At 45.4% G+C, this 14,690-nt stretch overlaps 1 protein-coding gene across 1 annotated transcript in view; it reads right to left on the bottom strand.

Moving 5' to 3' along the window:
- Positions 1-6,175, bottom strand: part of TTLL11 (tubulin tyrosine ligase like 11) — a 78,633-nt gene extending 72,458 nt beyond the window's left edge. The window contains exon 1 of the mRNA XM_083423063.1: positions 5,676-6,175. Coding sequence (XP_083279189.1) covers positions 5,676-6,080 — 405 coding nt within the window. The 5' untranslated portion in view covers positions 6,081-6,175. The remainder of the gene's footprint in view (positions 1-5,675) is intronic.
- Between the last annotated feature and the right edge of the window lie 8,515 nt (positions 6,176-14,690).

The raw sequence follows: 14,690 nt of genomic DNA, 5'->3' as shown, positions 1-14,690 counted from the left end.
TCTTGACTGCAGGGCCAGCACTTAGGCCTCAATCCTTTAACTATATATGCCAGTTGCGCCTGGGTTTGATACCATTTCAATAGGAATTTCCTACTTAATTCTTTAATAATAATAATAATAATTTATTATTTGTACCCCGCCCATCTGGCTGGGTTTCCCGAGCCACTTTGGGCGGCTTCCTACAAAAATGAAAAATACACTAAGATGTCACATATTAAAAACTTCCTTGAACAGGGCTGCCTTCAGATGTCTTCTGGATGTCAGGTAGTTGTTTATCGCTTTGACATCTGGTGAGAGGGCGTTCCGCAGGGTGGGCGCCACTACCAAGAAGGCCCTCTGCCTGGTTCCCTGTAACTTGGCCTTTCGCAGTGAGGGAACCGCCAGAAGGCCCTCGGAGCTGGACCTCAGTGTCCGGGCAGAACGATGGGGGTGGAGACGCTCCTTCAGTTATACTGGACCAAGGCTGTTTAGGACTTTAAAGGTCAGCACCAACACTTTGAATTGTGCTCGGAAACGTACTGGGAGCCAATGTAGGTCTTTCAAGACCAGTGTTATGTGGTCTCGGCGGCCGCTCCCAGTCACCAGTCTAGCTGCCACATTCTGGATTAGTTGTAGTTTCCGGGTCACCTTCAAAGGTTGCCCCACGTAGAGCACATTGCAGTAGTCCAAGCGGGAGATAACTAGAGCATGCACCACTCTGGTGAGACAGTCCGCGGGCAGGTAGGGTCTCAGCCTACGTACCAGATGGAGCTGGTAGACAGCTGCCCTGGATACAGATTTGACCTGTGCCTCCATGGACAGCTGTGAGTCCAAAATGACTCCCAGGTTGCGCACCTGGTACTAAGGGGCACAGTTACCCCATTCAGGACCAGGGAATCCCCCACACCCACCCGCTTCCTGTCCCCAAAAAACAGTACTTCTGTCTTGTCAGGATTCAACCTCAATCTGTTAGCCGCCATCCATCCTCCAATTTATTCATTTTTATTTTATCTATACTCTTTGGTTATAGGAATTGGATAGCATGGGGGGAGGCCAACCCAAACATCCAAATTAGAATGAATAATCTGTGCACATGGTTAAAGATCTGAAGAGAGAACAATTTGGGGGGGAGGGCTTAAAGGGGAGGGAGGAAGTGGGGGGGGGGGAATTAGGATAAATGAGTAGGGACAAAAGTATATACTGTTATGTATATCTAATAGGAGGATGATTTTGATGCATGTTATTGTTAGATTTTCGGCTGAATTATTATTATTATTATTTTTGTAAGTTATTCGACATCCGTGGATGAAAGTGTGACCATAAAGAATGGGAAAATAAATAAATAAAAACAAAACAAAAACAAATACCCCTTTGCTGTACTCTTCTACGGAAAGGAGGCCCTCCCCAAAACACGTTGCCTGCATGGCCCAGGGGACAAAATCCTGGAGTGCAATTCAAGTCTCCACTCAGTCAGTTGGTAAAGATGACAGGGAAGTTCCAGAATCGGCGTGATGAACTGTTTCAGAAGGACTGGAGCAAATTTACACTTTATTTGAAAGAAAACTGTAAACATTTGAAGCTTTAACACGAAATGTTTGGTAATGTGAAATTAAGGAGCTAATTTACATATAAGAGGGTGAATGTTAAAAATTGATACCAGGTATATAATGTACGGAGCAGATATAAAGATCTCTTTGTTCAGTTTCTGTTAATTGATTCTCATGGAAAACTTACAGATTCTGGCTTCACACAATTAACTCAAGGCAGTGTCAATTTACTCTTGGCAGAAAGCCAAGGTCTGCTTGACCTAGAAACTACTGACTCTGATTGGTTAACGACCAGCACTCAACTCTGTTATCTAGGAATGCTAGCACGGTTTGGATGGTAGGTGTGTTAGGAGTAGGAGTGCTGTGTATGGTTAAGAGAGAGAGAGAAAGAAAGGATTTATTTTGCTTTGTTTTGTATGCAGAAACTCTGCGGGTTTCTTTTCCTTTTTAATAAATCCTGTAAATAGTTATTCTGAGTCTAGCTGACTAGTCATTTCCACCTCAACTAGCTTCTTCGCTGTGCAGGAAAACTCTGCTACGTTTGGGCTAAAGCCATTAGAGCTATGCCTGACACTTCAAAGTTCCATGACTCTTAGTATGAAAAACACCCAAATGGATTTCGCCAATGGAAGCACAGGCCCAAAAAAAGTTAAATATGGAAAATAAATGGTTGAGATACTCAGATTTATTGTTAGAGCATCAGGAAGGTTTTAAATTAAAACTGTTTGAACAAATTAAAGAAAGTGAATTGGCTACAATATTATCAGATTAATGAATTATATAAGATTGAAAAAACCAAATTGGAAACGGAGTTGTTAGATACCAAAGTCAAGAATATGTCTAAAATGTATAACTTGCTGTTGGAGTGGCATACATAGGATGAACAAGTTAAATCGGTAATGATTGACTGGGCAAGAGATGTGGGACATAATATAATGATGGAGGACTGGGAGAGGTTATGGAAGAAAGGGGTTAAGTTTACTGCATATACAATGTTAAAGGAAAATATTATGAAAATGATGTATAGGTGGTACTTAACCCCTGTAAAATTAGCAGAGATTTATCACAATAGTGATAATCTTTGCTGGAAATGTAAAGAAAAAGAAGGTACCTTTTTTCATATGTGGTGGACCTGTCCCAAGGTAAAAGACTTCTGGGAGAAGATTTATAATGAATTGAAAAAAATGTTGAAATATACATTCATTAAGAAACCAGAGGCCTTTCTTCTTGGAATAACAGGTTTGGAATTGCCCAAGAAAGATGTTAAATTATTTTTGTATGCCACAACAGCTGCTCGAATTTTACTAGCTAAAAATTGGAAAACACAAGAACTACCAACAGTGGAAGATTGGCAGATGAAGATGATGGACTTTTTGGAGCTGGCCAACCTGACTGGAAGAATCCGCGACCAGAGAGAAGAGGAATATCAAGAAGATTGGAGGAAATTTAAGGACTATTTGAATAAATATTGTAATATAAAAAATTAGAAATTACTTGAAATTACTAAATTGGCCTAGGACTTAGGATTTAATTAAATAAATAGGATTAAGAAAAGTGAATAAATTTGATTATAATTGGAATATTGCTGTTTAATGATGATATTGGAAAGCTGTTACATCCAGATACAAGGAAACTCAGAAGGGAGGCACTAGAGGAAGTCAATTAACATGTTCATAAGGTTGGGTTTTTTTAACAATTAAGTTCGTTTTTATTGTTTGTTTGTTGTTGTTTTTCTTTGATGTATTTTTTTTTGTGTGTTTGCTCTGGTTTGACCTTTGGTTGTGCAATGTTTGTTGCAATATTTATTACAACTGTGGAAAATTTAATAAAAATTATGGCGGGGGGGGAGAAACCAAAGGAAGGGGGGGGGAATTGATACCAGGTAAAAAAGTAGTTATAGAAATGCGATGGATTTGTTAAAGATATGTGGAAGTCAGAGGGAGGGAGGGAGGGGGGTTGATGTTCTTTCTGAGCAATATTTTAAGTTATGGATTTACATAACGGAAATGAAATGTGATATGGAAAACTCAATAAAAATATGGTAAAAAAAAAAACACCAAAGTCTCCACTCAGTCATGAAGCTCAGTGTGTGGCCTGGGTCTCCTCACCCAATGATAAAAGGGGGGGGGGTGATAACCTTTTGTGCCACCATGAGTTCTATGGAGCAAATTCATGGAGGGGGACGGAGAAGACCCTTCTGCTTGCCCCACCATCCTCGGTTGGCTCTTGTGTTTGCATCCTGCTTGCAGGTTTCCCACAGTGGACATCTAGTTGGCCACTGTGAGAAGATGATGCTGGGCTACATAGGGCCCCGGTGGCCTGATCCAGCAGAGGCTCTTCATAGGTTCTTAAGAAATAAATAAAACTAATTAGCAGCATGACGAATGGCTTCAGTACTAGCCAAATTGAGGGATGTCAATTTTTTATTGTTTCCACTCGGTTTGCAGGAAAAAGCGGGGGGAAACAGCCCAGGTTTGTTCCTGGGTACCTGTGCAAGGGCTGGACTCTGCTCTACTCCTGGTCAATGGCTACACAATGAAAACCAGAAAGGCACCATTTCGCTGGGGTCCATTCCTGCCTCATTGGTTGCCAGCAGTGAGGTCAAAGGCATTGCACGGGGCAGTGATGTCACAATAAGCATTGTGCTCACCTAGACATTATGAGGAAAGCAAGGCGAAATCATTGACCCAGAGCTGCAAAAGGCAACACACACCAGGAGGTCCTGGTACGTGTCCAGTTTAGACTTCCCCAACTTTCCTATGCTGGTGGGGACTGATGGGAGCTGGTGTCCAAAGCAGAGTTTTGAGATAGATAGACCTTTTGCTTGCTTGCATCCATCATCCTTGGCCATGTGGCAAGGGGCTGATGTTCTAAACATTTAGCCAGGCTCCCTTAAATGCAGAGAGAGAGATGTTCCAGGAAGAGCCTGGAGCCTTGCAAAGTTCATTTGTTTACCGGGAAGAAGAGAAACCACATCAGAAAAGTTAGACTGTGTTGCCACTGCACAAAAGAAAACAGAGATCCTGTCTTCAGGGAATTGATGCATAATCAATGCTGCATGGACACCAGCCTTTTGCCCAGCCAGTGCCCTCCAGCTGTTGGTGAAGGCTGGCGTACACTATGAGTTTGCCAAACCAAGGTTTGTACTTTAACAACAAGCTCTGGTTTCAGATCCTGGTTGGTTGGCTGGCAACAAACAAACCATAGTTAGAAGTCGCTGCACAGTGTTCAGAAGATCATATAAACCATAGTTTAATAAATCATAGCATGGAATGAACCAAGTCAGTGTTAGCTGAACACACAACGGGGGAGGGGGCAACTGTGGGGATAAGCTTAATTTACTCTCCGCCCTCTTAAATTGCGGGGTGGGGGCTACTGCTATTATAGTAGGGGTTTTCGTGTTTTTATACTGCAAACTGCCCTGTGGTCCTCGGATGAAGAAGGGTGGTGTAGAAACTTACTTAATAAGCTAAGAAGAGCCCAGCTGCAAGATCAGGCCCATGCAGCCCAGCCACTGGAGGAGTAAGCAGGATGCAGCCCACCTGGGGGGGACACCCCTGAGAGGGGGTGACATCATCGCTCCACCCCCCCCTGGGATGGCTAGCCCCGCCCCCAGGTGCCCAGCTTGCACCGCTCTGGGTGCTGGAGCAGCTAGCTCCGCCTCTGAGCCCAGCATCCTGTTCTCACAGTGGCCAACCAAGTATTATTTTACTGTTGTTAGCCGCTCTGAGCCCGGCTTCGGCTGGGGAGGGCAGGATATAAATAAAATTCTATTATTATTATTATTATTATACGTCCAAAGTCATCCAAGAGCCAAACTTAGTGCCTGTGGGCAATAGTTGCACAGCAGGGTCCCACTCCAGATCCCCATGCCGTGCGGCCTGCCCACCCCCAAGTTAGGGCGGGGGCTTCTACTATGTGCGGCGGCTCAGGGATGGTCGAACCTGCGTCCCTCCAGCTGCGCCAAGACTCCAACTCCCATCAGCCCCCGCCAGCCAGGCCAACGGCAGGGCATGATGGGAGTTGGAGTCCCGTTCTACCCGCGGTCTGCTCCAGCTGCGGAGCTGCTCTTGCGATGGGCAAGGGGGCTTCCCTCCGGGCCAAGGCATGGGGGTGCCGGGTCCTCTCCCCGCTCCCGTCCCCGCTTACCTCTTTCCAACGCAGCAGCTTGAGGCTGCGCTTGAGCGGCTGGAGCGAGGTGCGTGCCTTGGAGCTGTCCACCGTTACGGGTCGCGGGTTCCTGCGCGGGTGCGGCCGAGGCCCCGGAGCCGCGGGACCCTTCTTCTTCCTGGGCGGCGGCTCCTTGGGCGCTGCGCCCCGGCGCCCGGCAGAGCCCAGGCGCGCCACGGCACCTGCCCGAGCCGAGGGCGCAGTGCCAGGGGCTCTTCTTGGAAACGCCGCCGCCGCCCCCTCCACGCCCACCGGCTGACCCTCCGGCCGCGGCGGCCGCGGACCCCCCGCCGCCCCCTTGCGCTCCTGCTGCTGCTCCTCCTCCGCCGCCTTCCTCTCCTCGCGCGCGGGGGCGGTGTCTGCGTCTCCCACCGGCATCTCCATCCTCAGGCTGGCGGCGGTGGCGGCGTCCTCGGCTGCTCGCTCCTCCTCCGTTGCCGGCACTGGGGAAACTGAGCATGCTCCCCGTGGGAGCCTTCTTTGTGGCTTTGTTGCGGCGACGTGCGCGCAACCGAAGAGCCTCCGCGCCCTCAAGCGCGCCCTCAAGCGCAGCCTCCACCTTTTCCCCTTAAAGCGCCTGCCTGTATTAAATATTATTAGTCAGCTCAGTTCCCCATCACCTCCTCTTCCATTTCTTTCTGCCTCAGTTTACCACGACGCGCATTCAACTTTTTTATTTCTGCCTCAGTTTCCCCATGTGTTTTTTCGGCCTCAGTTTTCCTATGCCTTTCCCCCTCTCTGCTTTAAGCTTCCTTTAAGTTTGCTTCCACTTCAGTTTCATTCATATATTTTTTTAAAAAAAAATCTTCCTCAGTTCCCCTCAAGTTTTTTCTTTCCTCTTTCTCCTTTTTCTCCCCCCCCCCATTTTTTATTGATTTTCCAAATTTGTAACAAATATAACACAGAAAAAAAAATACAATACTAAAAAAAGAAATAAAAACAAACACATAAACACCTATTACTTTAAGACCTAATTTAATTTTCATTGTTAACTGACTTCCTCCAATCCCCCCTTACTGAGTTTCATTGAATCACCCTGTGACAACTCTCCAATATCCTCTTTCTACTCAAATTAACTCCTTCAATTTACTATCTTCTCTTTTCAAAATTATCTAACTCCATAGTATTTTACAGTTCATTCTTACTCTAATGCTAGGCCTATTTGATACTTTCAAGTGACTTCTGCTTATCTTATGTTACAATATTTAGCTAAATAGTCTTTAAATTTCTTCCAATCTTCTTGATATTCCTCTTCTTTCTGATCGCGGATTCTTCCAGTCAGGTCAGCTAGCTCCTCTTTCTCATTTTTCTGCCTCAGTTTCCCTCATGGGACTTTTTTCCTTCCTCCATTCTTCCTCGTTTTCCTCAAAACACCTGCTTTTCTTCTTCATTTCTGCCTCAGTTTCCATCAAGATGCCCTCCTCCCGTTTTATTTTGTTTTTTTTTTTTTGCAGTTTCCCAAACTGTAGACTTCCCCTTGTCACAAATTAAAATAATTTCATTTAAGAATTAAAATTAATGTGGATGTGGGTGACTCCTCACATGCAAACAGATGTATCCCAAATATCCAGTGTTAGCAAAATCCTAAAATGCAGCCACTGGGCCTGGCCAGTGCACACCTGTGCCTCTTTTTACTCAGGAGCAAGCCCTACTGGGACAATGAAAATGGGAAAAAGGATTCTATTCCCTTCAAACTGCGAAAAGTATACAGAAAAATGGACTCTTGTTAAGCACCCCAAATAAAAATAATTAAACTAAAAAATAATTAAAATTTATGGGTCATGCTGCTGATACCTTTTCTGATAACCAAATCCAATTAATAAATAGTTCATTGGTATTGTTCATCTATCTTCCCACCATGCCTGATCAATATCCAGTGTATGCTTAGCCAGGGGAGGGAGGAGAAGAGAAATAAAACAATAATTTCCAGGGGATTAGCTGCTTTAGGCTTTTCAGCAAAAGCAACCAAATCGTGTGTCTCCTTAAAAACTTGCAAATTTATTACAGTATAAGCTTTCATTGATCACAGTCCATTTCATCAGAATAATAATTTTTATTGGACAAATTCAGTATTTTTTTGTGCATCTTTAAGTACTACATTCTTAGAGGGCTGATGCTAGGAACTGTCTCTGATCTAAGATGCCCAGACAAGCCTGGAAATAATTCCTTTGCCTGAAATCCTGGTGAGCCATTGGCTGCCAGCCAGTGTAGCCAGTATTGAGCTAGATGGGCCACTTGTCTGACCTAGCATAAGGTAGCTTCTTCTGTTCCATGGCACATGACCTCATGACTCTGTGGAAACTGCTGCTGACTATATATATAGATACAGTGGTACCCCGCAAGACGAATGCCTCGCAAGACGAAAAACCCGCTAGACGAAAGGGTTTTCCATTTTTCAATGCGCTTCGCAGGACGAATTTCCCTATGGGCTTGCTTCGCAAGACAAAAATGTCTTGCGAGTCTTGAGATTTTTTTTCCGCTCCCCACCCCCTTTTTCTAAGCCGCTAAACCGCTAATAGCCTTTTAGCAGCTAATTCGCTAATCCCTTAAACCTTTAATAGCCACTAATAGCCGCTAAACCGCTAATAGCGCTAATCCGCTAATCCACTAATAGGGTTGCTTCGCAAGACGAAAAAACCGCTAGACAAAGAGACTCGCGGAACAAATTAATTTCGTCTTGCGAGGCACCACTGTATATCTACTGGGCTGGGCCTGAGGAACAGCCCTTTCCTTCCTCCTAGACTGGTCTCCTTCTCTCCTCCTATTTGGCCCATTCACCACCCTTTCCTGTGTGAGGAGGGCATCTTAAGTTCCTTGCCCTGCTGGCTCTGTGTGGCCTTCTGATCGCATGGGCAGACCCTGACCACCAATGACCGTGGGCAGAGCTGTGTCTGTGTCACAATCCCAGGGGAGGGTGACAAATGTTTCAGACTGATGTAACAAGGAAATGTCCCAAGTCTGGATGAGAAGCCAAGGTACTGTTGGGTCTGGTATTCGGACCTGAGCTGTCTTTGACGCATAAAGTCAATAAGAGCCAAAAACAGGAGAGATCCAATAAACCTTTTTTTTTTTTATTCAGCTGAGCAAAAGAGAGGGCAAACTGTTAGGATATAGTTCCGTTCCACCTTAAAAGGGTACAGGCATGACTGTTGTGTGTCACATGCCTGTTTACTTCCAGCACAGTCTGCTGGGAACTTCCGATTGTATATAGCTTTTGTGTTACTGCTGATTTGCTGGAGACAAAGGGAAGCAGACATGTTTTCCTCTGTTCCTGAACTATGCTGAATAAAATGCTGTACATTATGCTTACACATTTCTCTGTCCGCCTCTTCTGCTGTGAAAAGATTTACACACTCCGCTGTCAGAGCTTGCACGGGTCTCTAAACGTATCTGAGACTCTTGTCGCTGGTTGATGCTGTTCCGAGGGAGACCGGCTGCCGGCCAGTGGCTGGAACCAGCTGGGGGCCTGCCTGATGCCTGCCTGATGCCCCCATCTTCCCAGCAGTATCCCAACACAAACATTTCCAAACAAAGGAATGGAAAATGCCGCACCAAGGAAAAAATATATAAGCCTTTTCTCTCCCCACCCCCTTCTTCCTCTCCTTTCCCCCCTTATGGGGTTCCTTGCCCTGATTCAAACAGGACACCCTGCCTTGAACGGGACAGTGTCCAGACATAGGGAGGTTTTTCCTGAAAATCGCCTAGCAACATTATCTGGTCTTCACGTGTTTTATGGCTCACCCTCCTAAATTCTAAAGCAGGCAGTGTGTTTTTTACAGAAGCAAAATGGCATCAGGCTAACCAAAAAACAGGACAAGAACAGGCCTTTGTGGCTTTTCCTGAGACCCCATAATGCTCTGCAGCAAAGGCAGACAACACCCATCAGAAGCAGGGAGAGGGCTGTAGCACCTGCTCCACATGCAGAAGGCCCTGGGTTCAACACCCCCTTACTATCTCTACAGCTGAGAGAAACATCCATCTCAGACCCCATCGAGTCAGTGTGAACCTGGGACCCCCAAAGTACAGCACCCTCAACTACTTCTGTCCCAATGTGCTATTTTTTAAAGATGTATTCATCTTTTGGGGAGTATTTTGGGGTTTTTGGGATGATTGGAGAGGTTGCAAGTTTTGGGGGAGCACTGCCTGCTTTTTTCGCCTTGTGTTTTATTTAGGGAGGTGTCATCTAAGCACTGCCAATTATTACCTGTGAACTGGGCATTTTATGGCAGCAGTTTCTTAAGAGTTCCACTGTTATGTACTGAAGTTCTCACCCTGGGCCAGCAGGGGGATACTGTAGATAGTTATGCAAATGAAGGATCGAAAAGTGACGTCCAGTGATTGGATAGTTTTGTATGCAAATGAAGGATCGAAAAGTGACGTTCTGTGATTGGATAGTTTTAGAAAATGGCAATAGTTACATTGTTCTGGAGCTCTATATAAGCAGGCTGACTGAGATCCTCAGCTTAGTTCTGTTCTCACATCTGAATAAAGAAGAGCTGTTTGAAGAATCACTGTGTCGTCTGCTATGTTCGTCCACAACTTAGCATCCACATTGGTGTGAGCCAATACTGAGTTTGACCAAACTGCGGGAGGCAGTGGAAGACAGGAGTGCCTGGTGTGCTCTGGTCTATGGGGTCACGAAGAGTCGGACACGACTAAACGACTAAACAATACTGGGCAAGCTGGACTAATGGTTTCGTCTTGTATAATAATAATAATAATAATAATAATAATAATAATAATAATAATAATAATTTATTTATACCTCACCCATCTGGCTGGGCTTCCCCAACCACCCTGGGCAGCTTCCAACAAAATATTAAAATACAGTAATGCATCAAACATTAAAAGCTTCCCTAAACAGGGCTGCCTTCAGTTGTCTTCTAAAAGTCTGGTAGTTATTTTTCTCTTTGACATCTGGTGGGAGGGCGTTCCACAGGGTGGGTGCCACTACCGAGAAGGCCCTCTGCCTGGTTCCCTGTAACTTGGCTTCTCGCAGTGAGGGAGCCGCCAGAAGGCCCTCGGTGCTGGACCTCAGCGTCCGGGCAGAATGATGGGGGTGGAGACGCTCCTTCAGGTATACTGGACCGATAAGGCAGCTTCCTGCGCCCTAGGCAACAGATAGCTGCAGGGAACGAAAACCTCCTGAGTCCAGATTAGGCCAAATGGGGCCATCTAGTCCGGCACCCTGTTCTTGCACAGTGGCCAACCAGATACCCCAACGGGAAACCCTCAAGCAGGGTCCATGCACAACCACACTCTCCTCTCCTGCGGTTTCCAGCACTTAGAAGCATCGTTGCCTCTGACCATAGAGTTTGTTAAGGCTGGACCCCTTGTTCAAAACATACCCTCCAAGTGTCCCTATTTTCCAGGGACAGTCCTGGGTTTTAAACGACCTCAGTCCAGTATATCTGAAAGAGCGTCTCCACCCCCATCGTTCTACCCGGACACTGAGGTCCAGCACCGAGGGCCTTCTGGTGGTTCCCTCACTGCGAGAAGCCAAGTTACAGGGAACCAGGCAGAGGGCCTTCTCGGTAGTGGCGCCTTCCCTGTGGAACACCCTCCCACCAGATGTCAAAGAGAACAACAACTACCAGGCTTTTAGAAGACATCTGAAGGCAGCCCTGTTTAGGGAAGCTTTTAATGTTTGATGTATTTTAATATTCTTTTGGAAGCCGCCCAGAGTGGCTGGGGAAGCCCAGCCAGATGGGTGGGGTATAAATAATTTATTATTATTATTATTATTATTATTATTTAAAAACAACCCCTAAAACAGCAATTTAACATGAATTTTACTATCTCATGAGACCATTGATCCATAAAATGAAAGCAATAAACCATTTACTGCAGTCACACAATCAATCAATCAGTAGCTGAACTGGGTTCCACAGGCGTTTTGAGAACCAAGGTACCACTGTATTAATAATAATAATAATTTATTATTTATACCCTGCCCATCTGGCTGGGCTTCCCCAGCCACTCTGGGCGGCTTCCAAAAAAATATTAAAATACTGTAATACATCAAAGAGTATAAGAGTAAGAATAAGAATAAATAGGACATCCCTATTTTCAGCGGAAAAATGTTGGCGAGTGTGCAAAGAGGAAGCAGCTCTTGCAAAGATGTACCAGCTAGAGGATGCAGCTCTTTGCCCCTGCAATTTAAAATTGAGGAGATGTCTGCCTTGTCTGGACTAACAAGAAAAGTAAACCGAAACTTTTTACAAAATGCCTTAGGTCCTACTAGGTTTTTGCTTGGAGGGGGCTTTGTCTCCTTTTGGTGTCTGGGTTATGTTATCTATTGAAGTTCTCACCCTGGCCACCAGGAGTATCGTGTAGATAGTTTTCACTCAGGTCCACGTCAGTTACTTTAGGCGGGAAACCCTGGGTTGTTGTTGCTACAATGTTGACAGCCGGCTGCCTATAAAAGCAGGCCGGCTGAGCTGCTTGCTGTTCAGTTCTGTTCCAGCTTACAAATAAAGAGCTGCTTTGGAGAAATCGCTGCGTCATCTGCTATGTCTACCCACTATTCAACAGGTTAAGGGCGTGTAAGTGATTTTGCTTGCTTTTGTGGATATCAGGCTCCTAGTTTTGCCAGTATTCCTTTGGGGAAATTGGCATTTTGTTGTATATTCCAAATGTGCCCCTGGGCCTAAAGGGGTTTGGGATGGGGAAATGGGCTCTGATGCAGGCATTTCTCTGTTTGGCAGTAATTTTGAGCACCGTCTCAGACTCTGTAGGAATGAGATGAGTCCCAGGTGATTCAGCGACCCAGTCAGAGTCCCGTCATGGGAAAAGGCAGGGTATAAGTAAGTGAGTAAGTAATAAAATAATATAAAGGCAACAAATAAAATTACCATACAGCACTCACACAACAGATTAAAATTTATAAGTGAGTCTACAAATTGTTTTAAAACAGTGCAGTAGTTTATCAGCAGTCAAAAGAACATTCTATCAGGTCAATCCTATGCTCACCAAGTCAATTCCATTGTTTTCACTGTACACCAAGAAAGTGAGCAGAAGTATGCACTGTAACAGTACTATATACACAGCCATGCCCTTTCTCTGAGAGTTCTTCCTCCTTTTATCCCCACAACAACCCTATGGGGTAGTTTAGGCTAGGAGATAGTAGCTGTTCCAAGTCACTCTGTGTGTCTGTGTGTGTGCTCGCAATTCTTAGTTACTCCACAACTTTCATCTTCTATTTTCTAAAAAAATGGGGGGTGGGGAAAACATTTCGGCACCCTTTATCCTGTGAAAGGCACAAAGACAACCCCATGACATTTCATCAGAATATTCATATAAAGCCAGCGGACAGCTGAACTGCAAGCCCTGTTTTACAGCTATTCAAAGCCTCAGGCTTCAAAATGCAATCAAATCTCAAATATTGCAGGCATGCTAAGCATGTGGACACTTTTCGCAGCTGCGCCCGAACAGCTTGGTGCAAGCTGATGGACAAGAATTTTGGGTACTTTGTTTGTTTGTTTAAAATATTTTTATCCTGTTTTATGGTAAAATAAATTTATTATTGTTATTAATTGCATTTATATCCTTTTCCTTCAAGGAGCTCAAGGTGGCTGACATGGTTCTTCCCCGCCCCCATCTAACACATCCCCCCACAACAACAACCCTAAAAGGCAGGTTAGGCTGAGAGAGGAAGCAACCAGCCCTGGGCCACGCCCAGTGAGCGGGTCATGGTGAGCGGGGATTTGAACGCTGCCCTCTTCCAGGTCTTAGTCTGACTCTAACCACTGCACCACATTGGGGCGTAGGAGTATGAGGCAAGGAAGAGAAAAGCCAGAGTGGTGCCCTAAGAGAGCCAGTGTGGTGTAGTGGTTAGGAGCAGTAGTCTCGTAATCTGGGGAACCGGGTTCGCATCTCCGCTCCTCCACGTGCAGCTGCTGGGTGACCTTGGGCCAGTCACAGTCTCTCAGCCCCACTCACCTCACAGAGTGTTTGTTGTGGGGGAGGAAGGGAAAGGAGATTGCTGGCCGCTTGGAGACTCCTTCGGGTAGTCATAAAGCAGGATATCAAATCCAAACTCTTCTTCTACTTCTTCTAGATGGCCAAACTAGGAAGACCCTGGTTCACTTGGCCATAAAGCTCATTGCAGGACTATTCACTTGGCCATAAAGCTCATTGCATCACTACCTGTGAGACTAACCTATTCCAAGGGTTGTTAGGAGGGTTAAAGGTGGGGTGTCGGTCTGCACTCTGCCTTGGACTCCTTTGAGGAAGGGTGGGGTGGTCATGTAATGCTTCATGTACATACATCCACAAATGGATTTTTACTCTCTGTAGCCTTCCTAATAAAGAAAGGAAATGACACAGCATGGCCAGCAGGTGGCACTGCAGCTGTTGCCAGAGTGCAGGGGGGGGGGGGGAGAGAGATAAACCTCCCTGCCCCCCCCCCTTTGAATAATTCACAAGGGTGTTCTGAACCAGAAGCAAAGGTGCTGCAGCCCATCCTCTGTCTAGGACCATGCTGAGCTGGCAAAACTTGAAATGGTAAAGTGGGCAGCAAAGACACCATGAGTCCTCCTGATACAGGTAGTTCACAGGTACAGGTAGGTAGCCGTGTTAGTCTGACGTAGTCGAAACAAAACAAAATAAATAAAATTAAATTTAAAAATTCCTTCCAGTAGCACCTTAGAGACCAACTAAGTTAGTTATTGGTATGAGCTTTCTTGCGCACGCACACTTCTTCAGTCACACTTCTTCAGCTAGTTCACACTTAGGCTGGTGGCCCAAACCTTGATGCCTATTAATGATACTGAATGTTTTTGATCAGCACAAAGATTTTGATCATGGGGCAAAGTGGGGCAGTTGCCTTGGGCAGCAGGATGCACAGGAGCAGCAGATTTTATTGGGCGGGGGGAATCATTTATAAAATGATAGAGTTGGTGAGAAATATTGCTACATTGCCATACATTACCATGATATACAGATGTGTATACAGTGGTACCTCGGGTTAAGTATTTAATTCGCTCTGGAGGT

The sequence above is a fragment of the Podarcis tiliguerta genome (genome assembly GCF_965153285.1).
Source record: "Podarcis tiliguerta genome assembly, chromosome: Z".
NCBI lineage: Eukaryota > Metazoa > Chordata > Lepidosauria > Squamata > Lacertidae > Podarcis > Podarcis tiliguerta.
The sequence above is the reverse complement of the archived record's forward strand: the minus strand, read 5'-3'. Positions and strand labels throughout refer to the sequence as shown.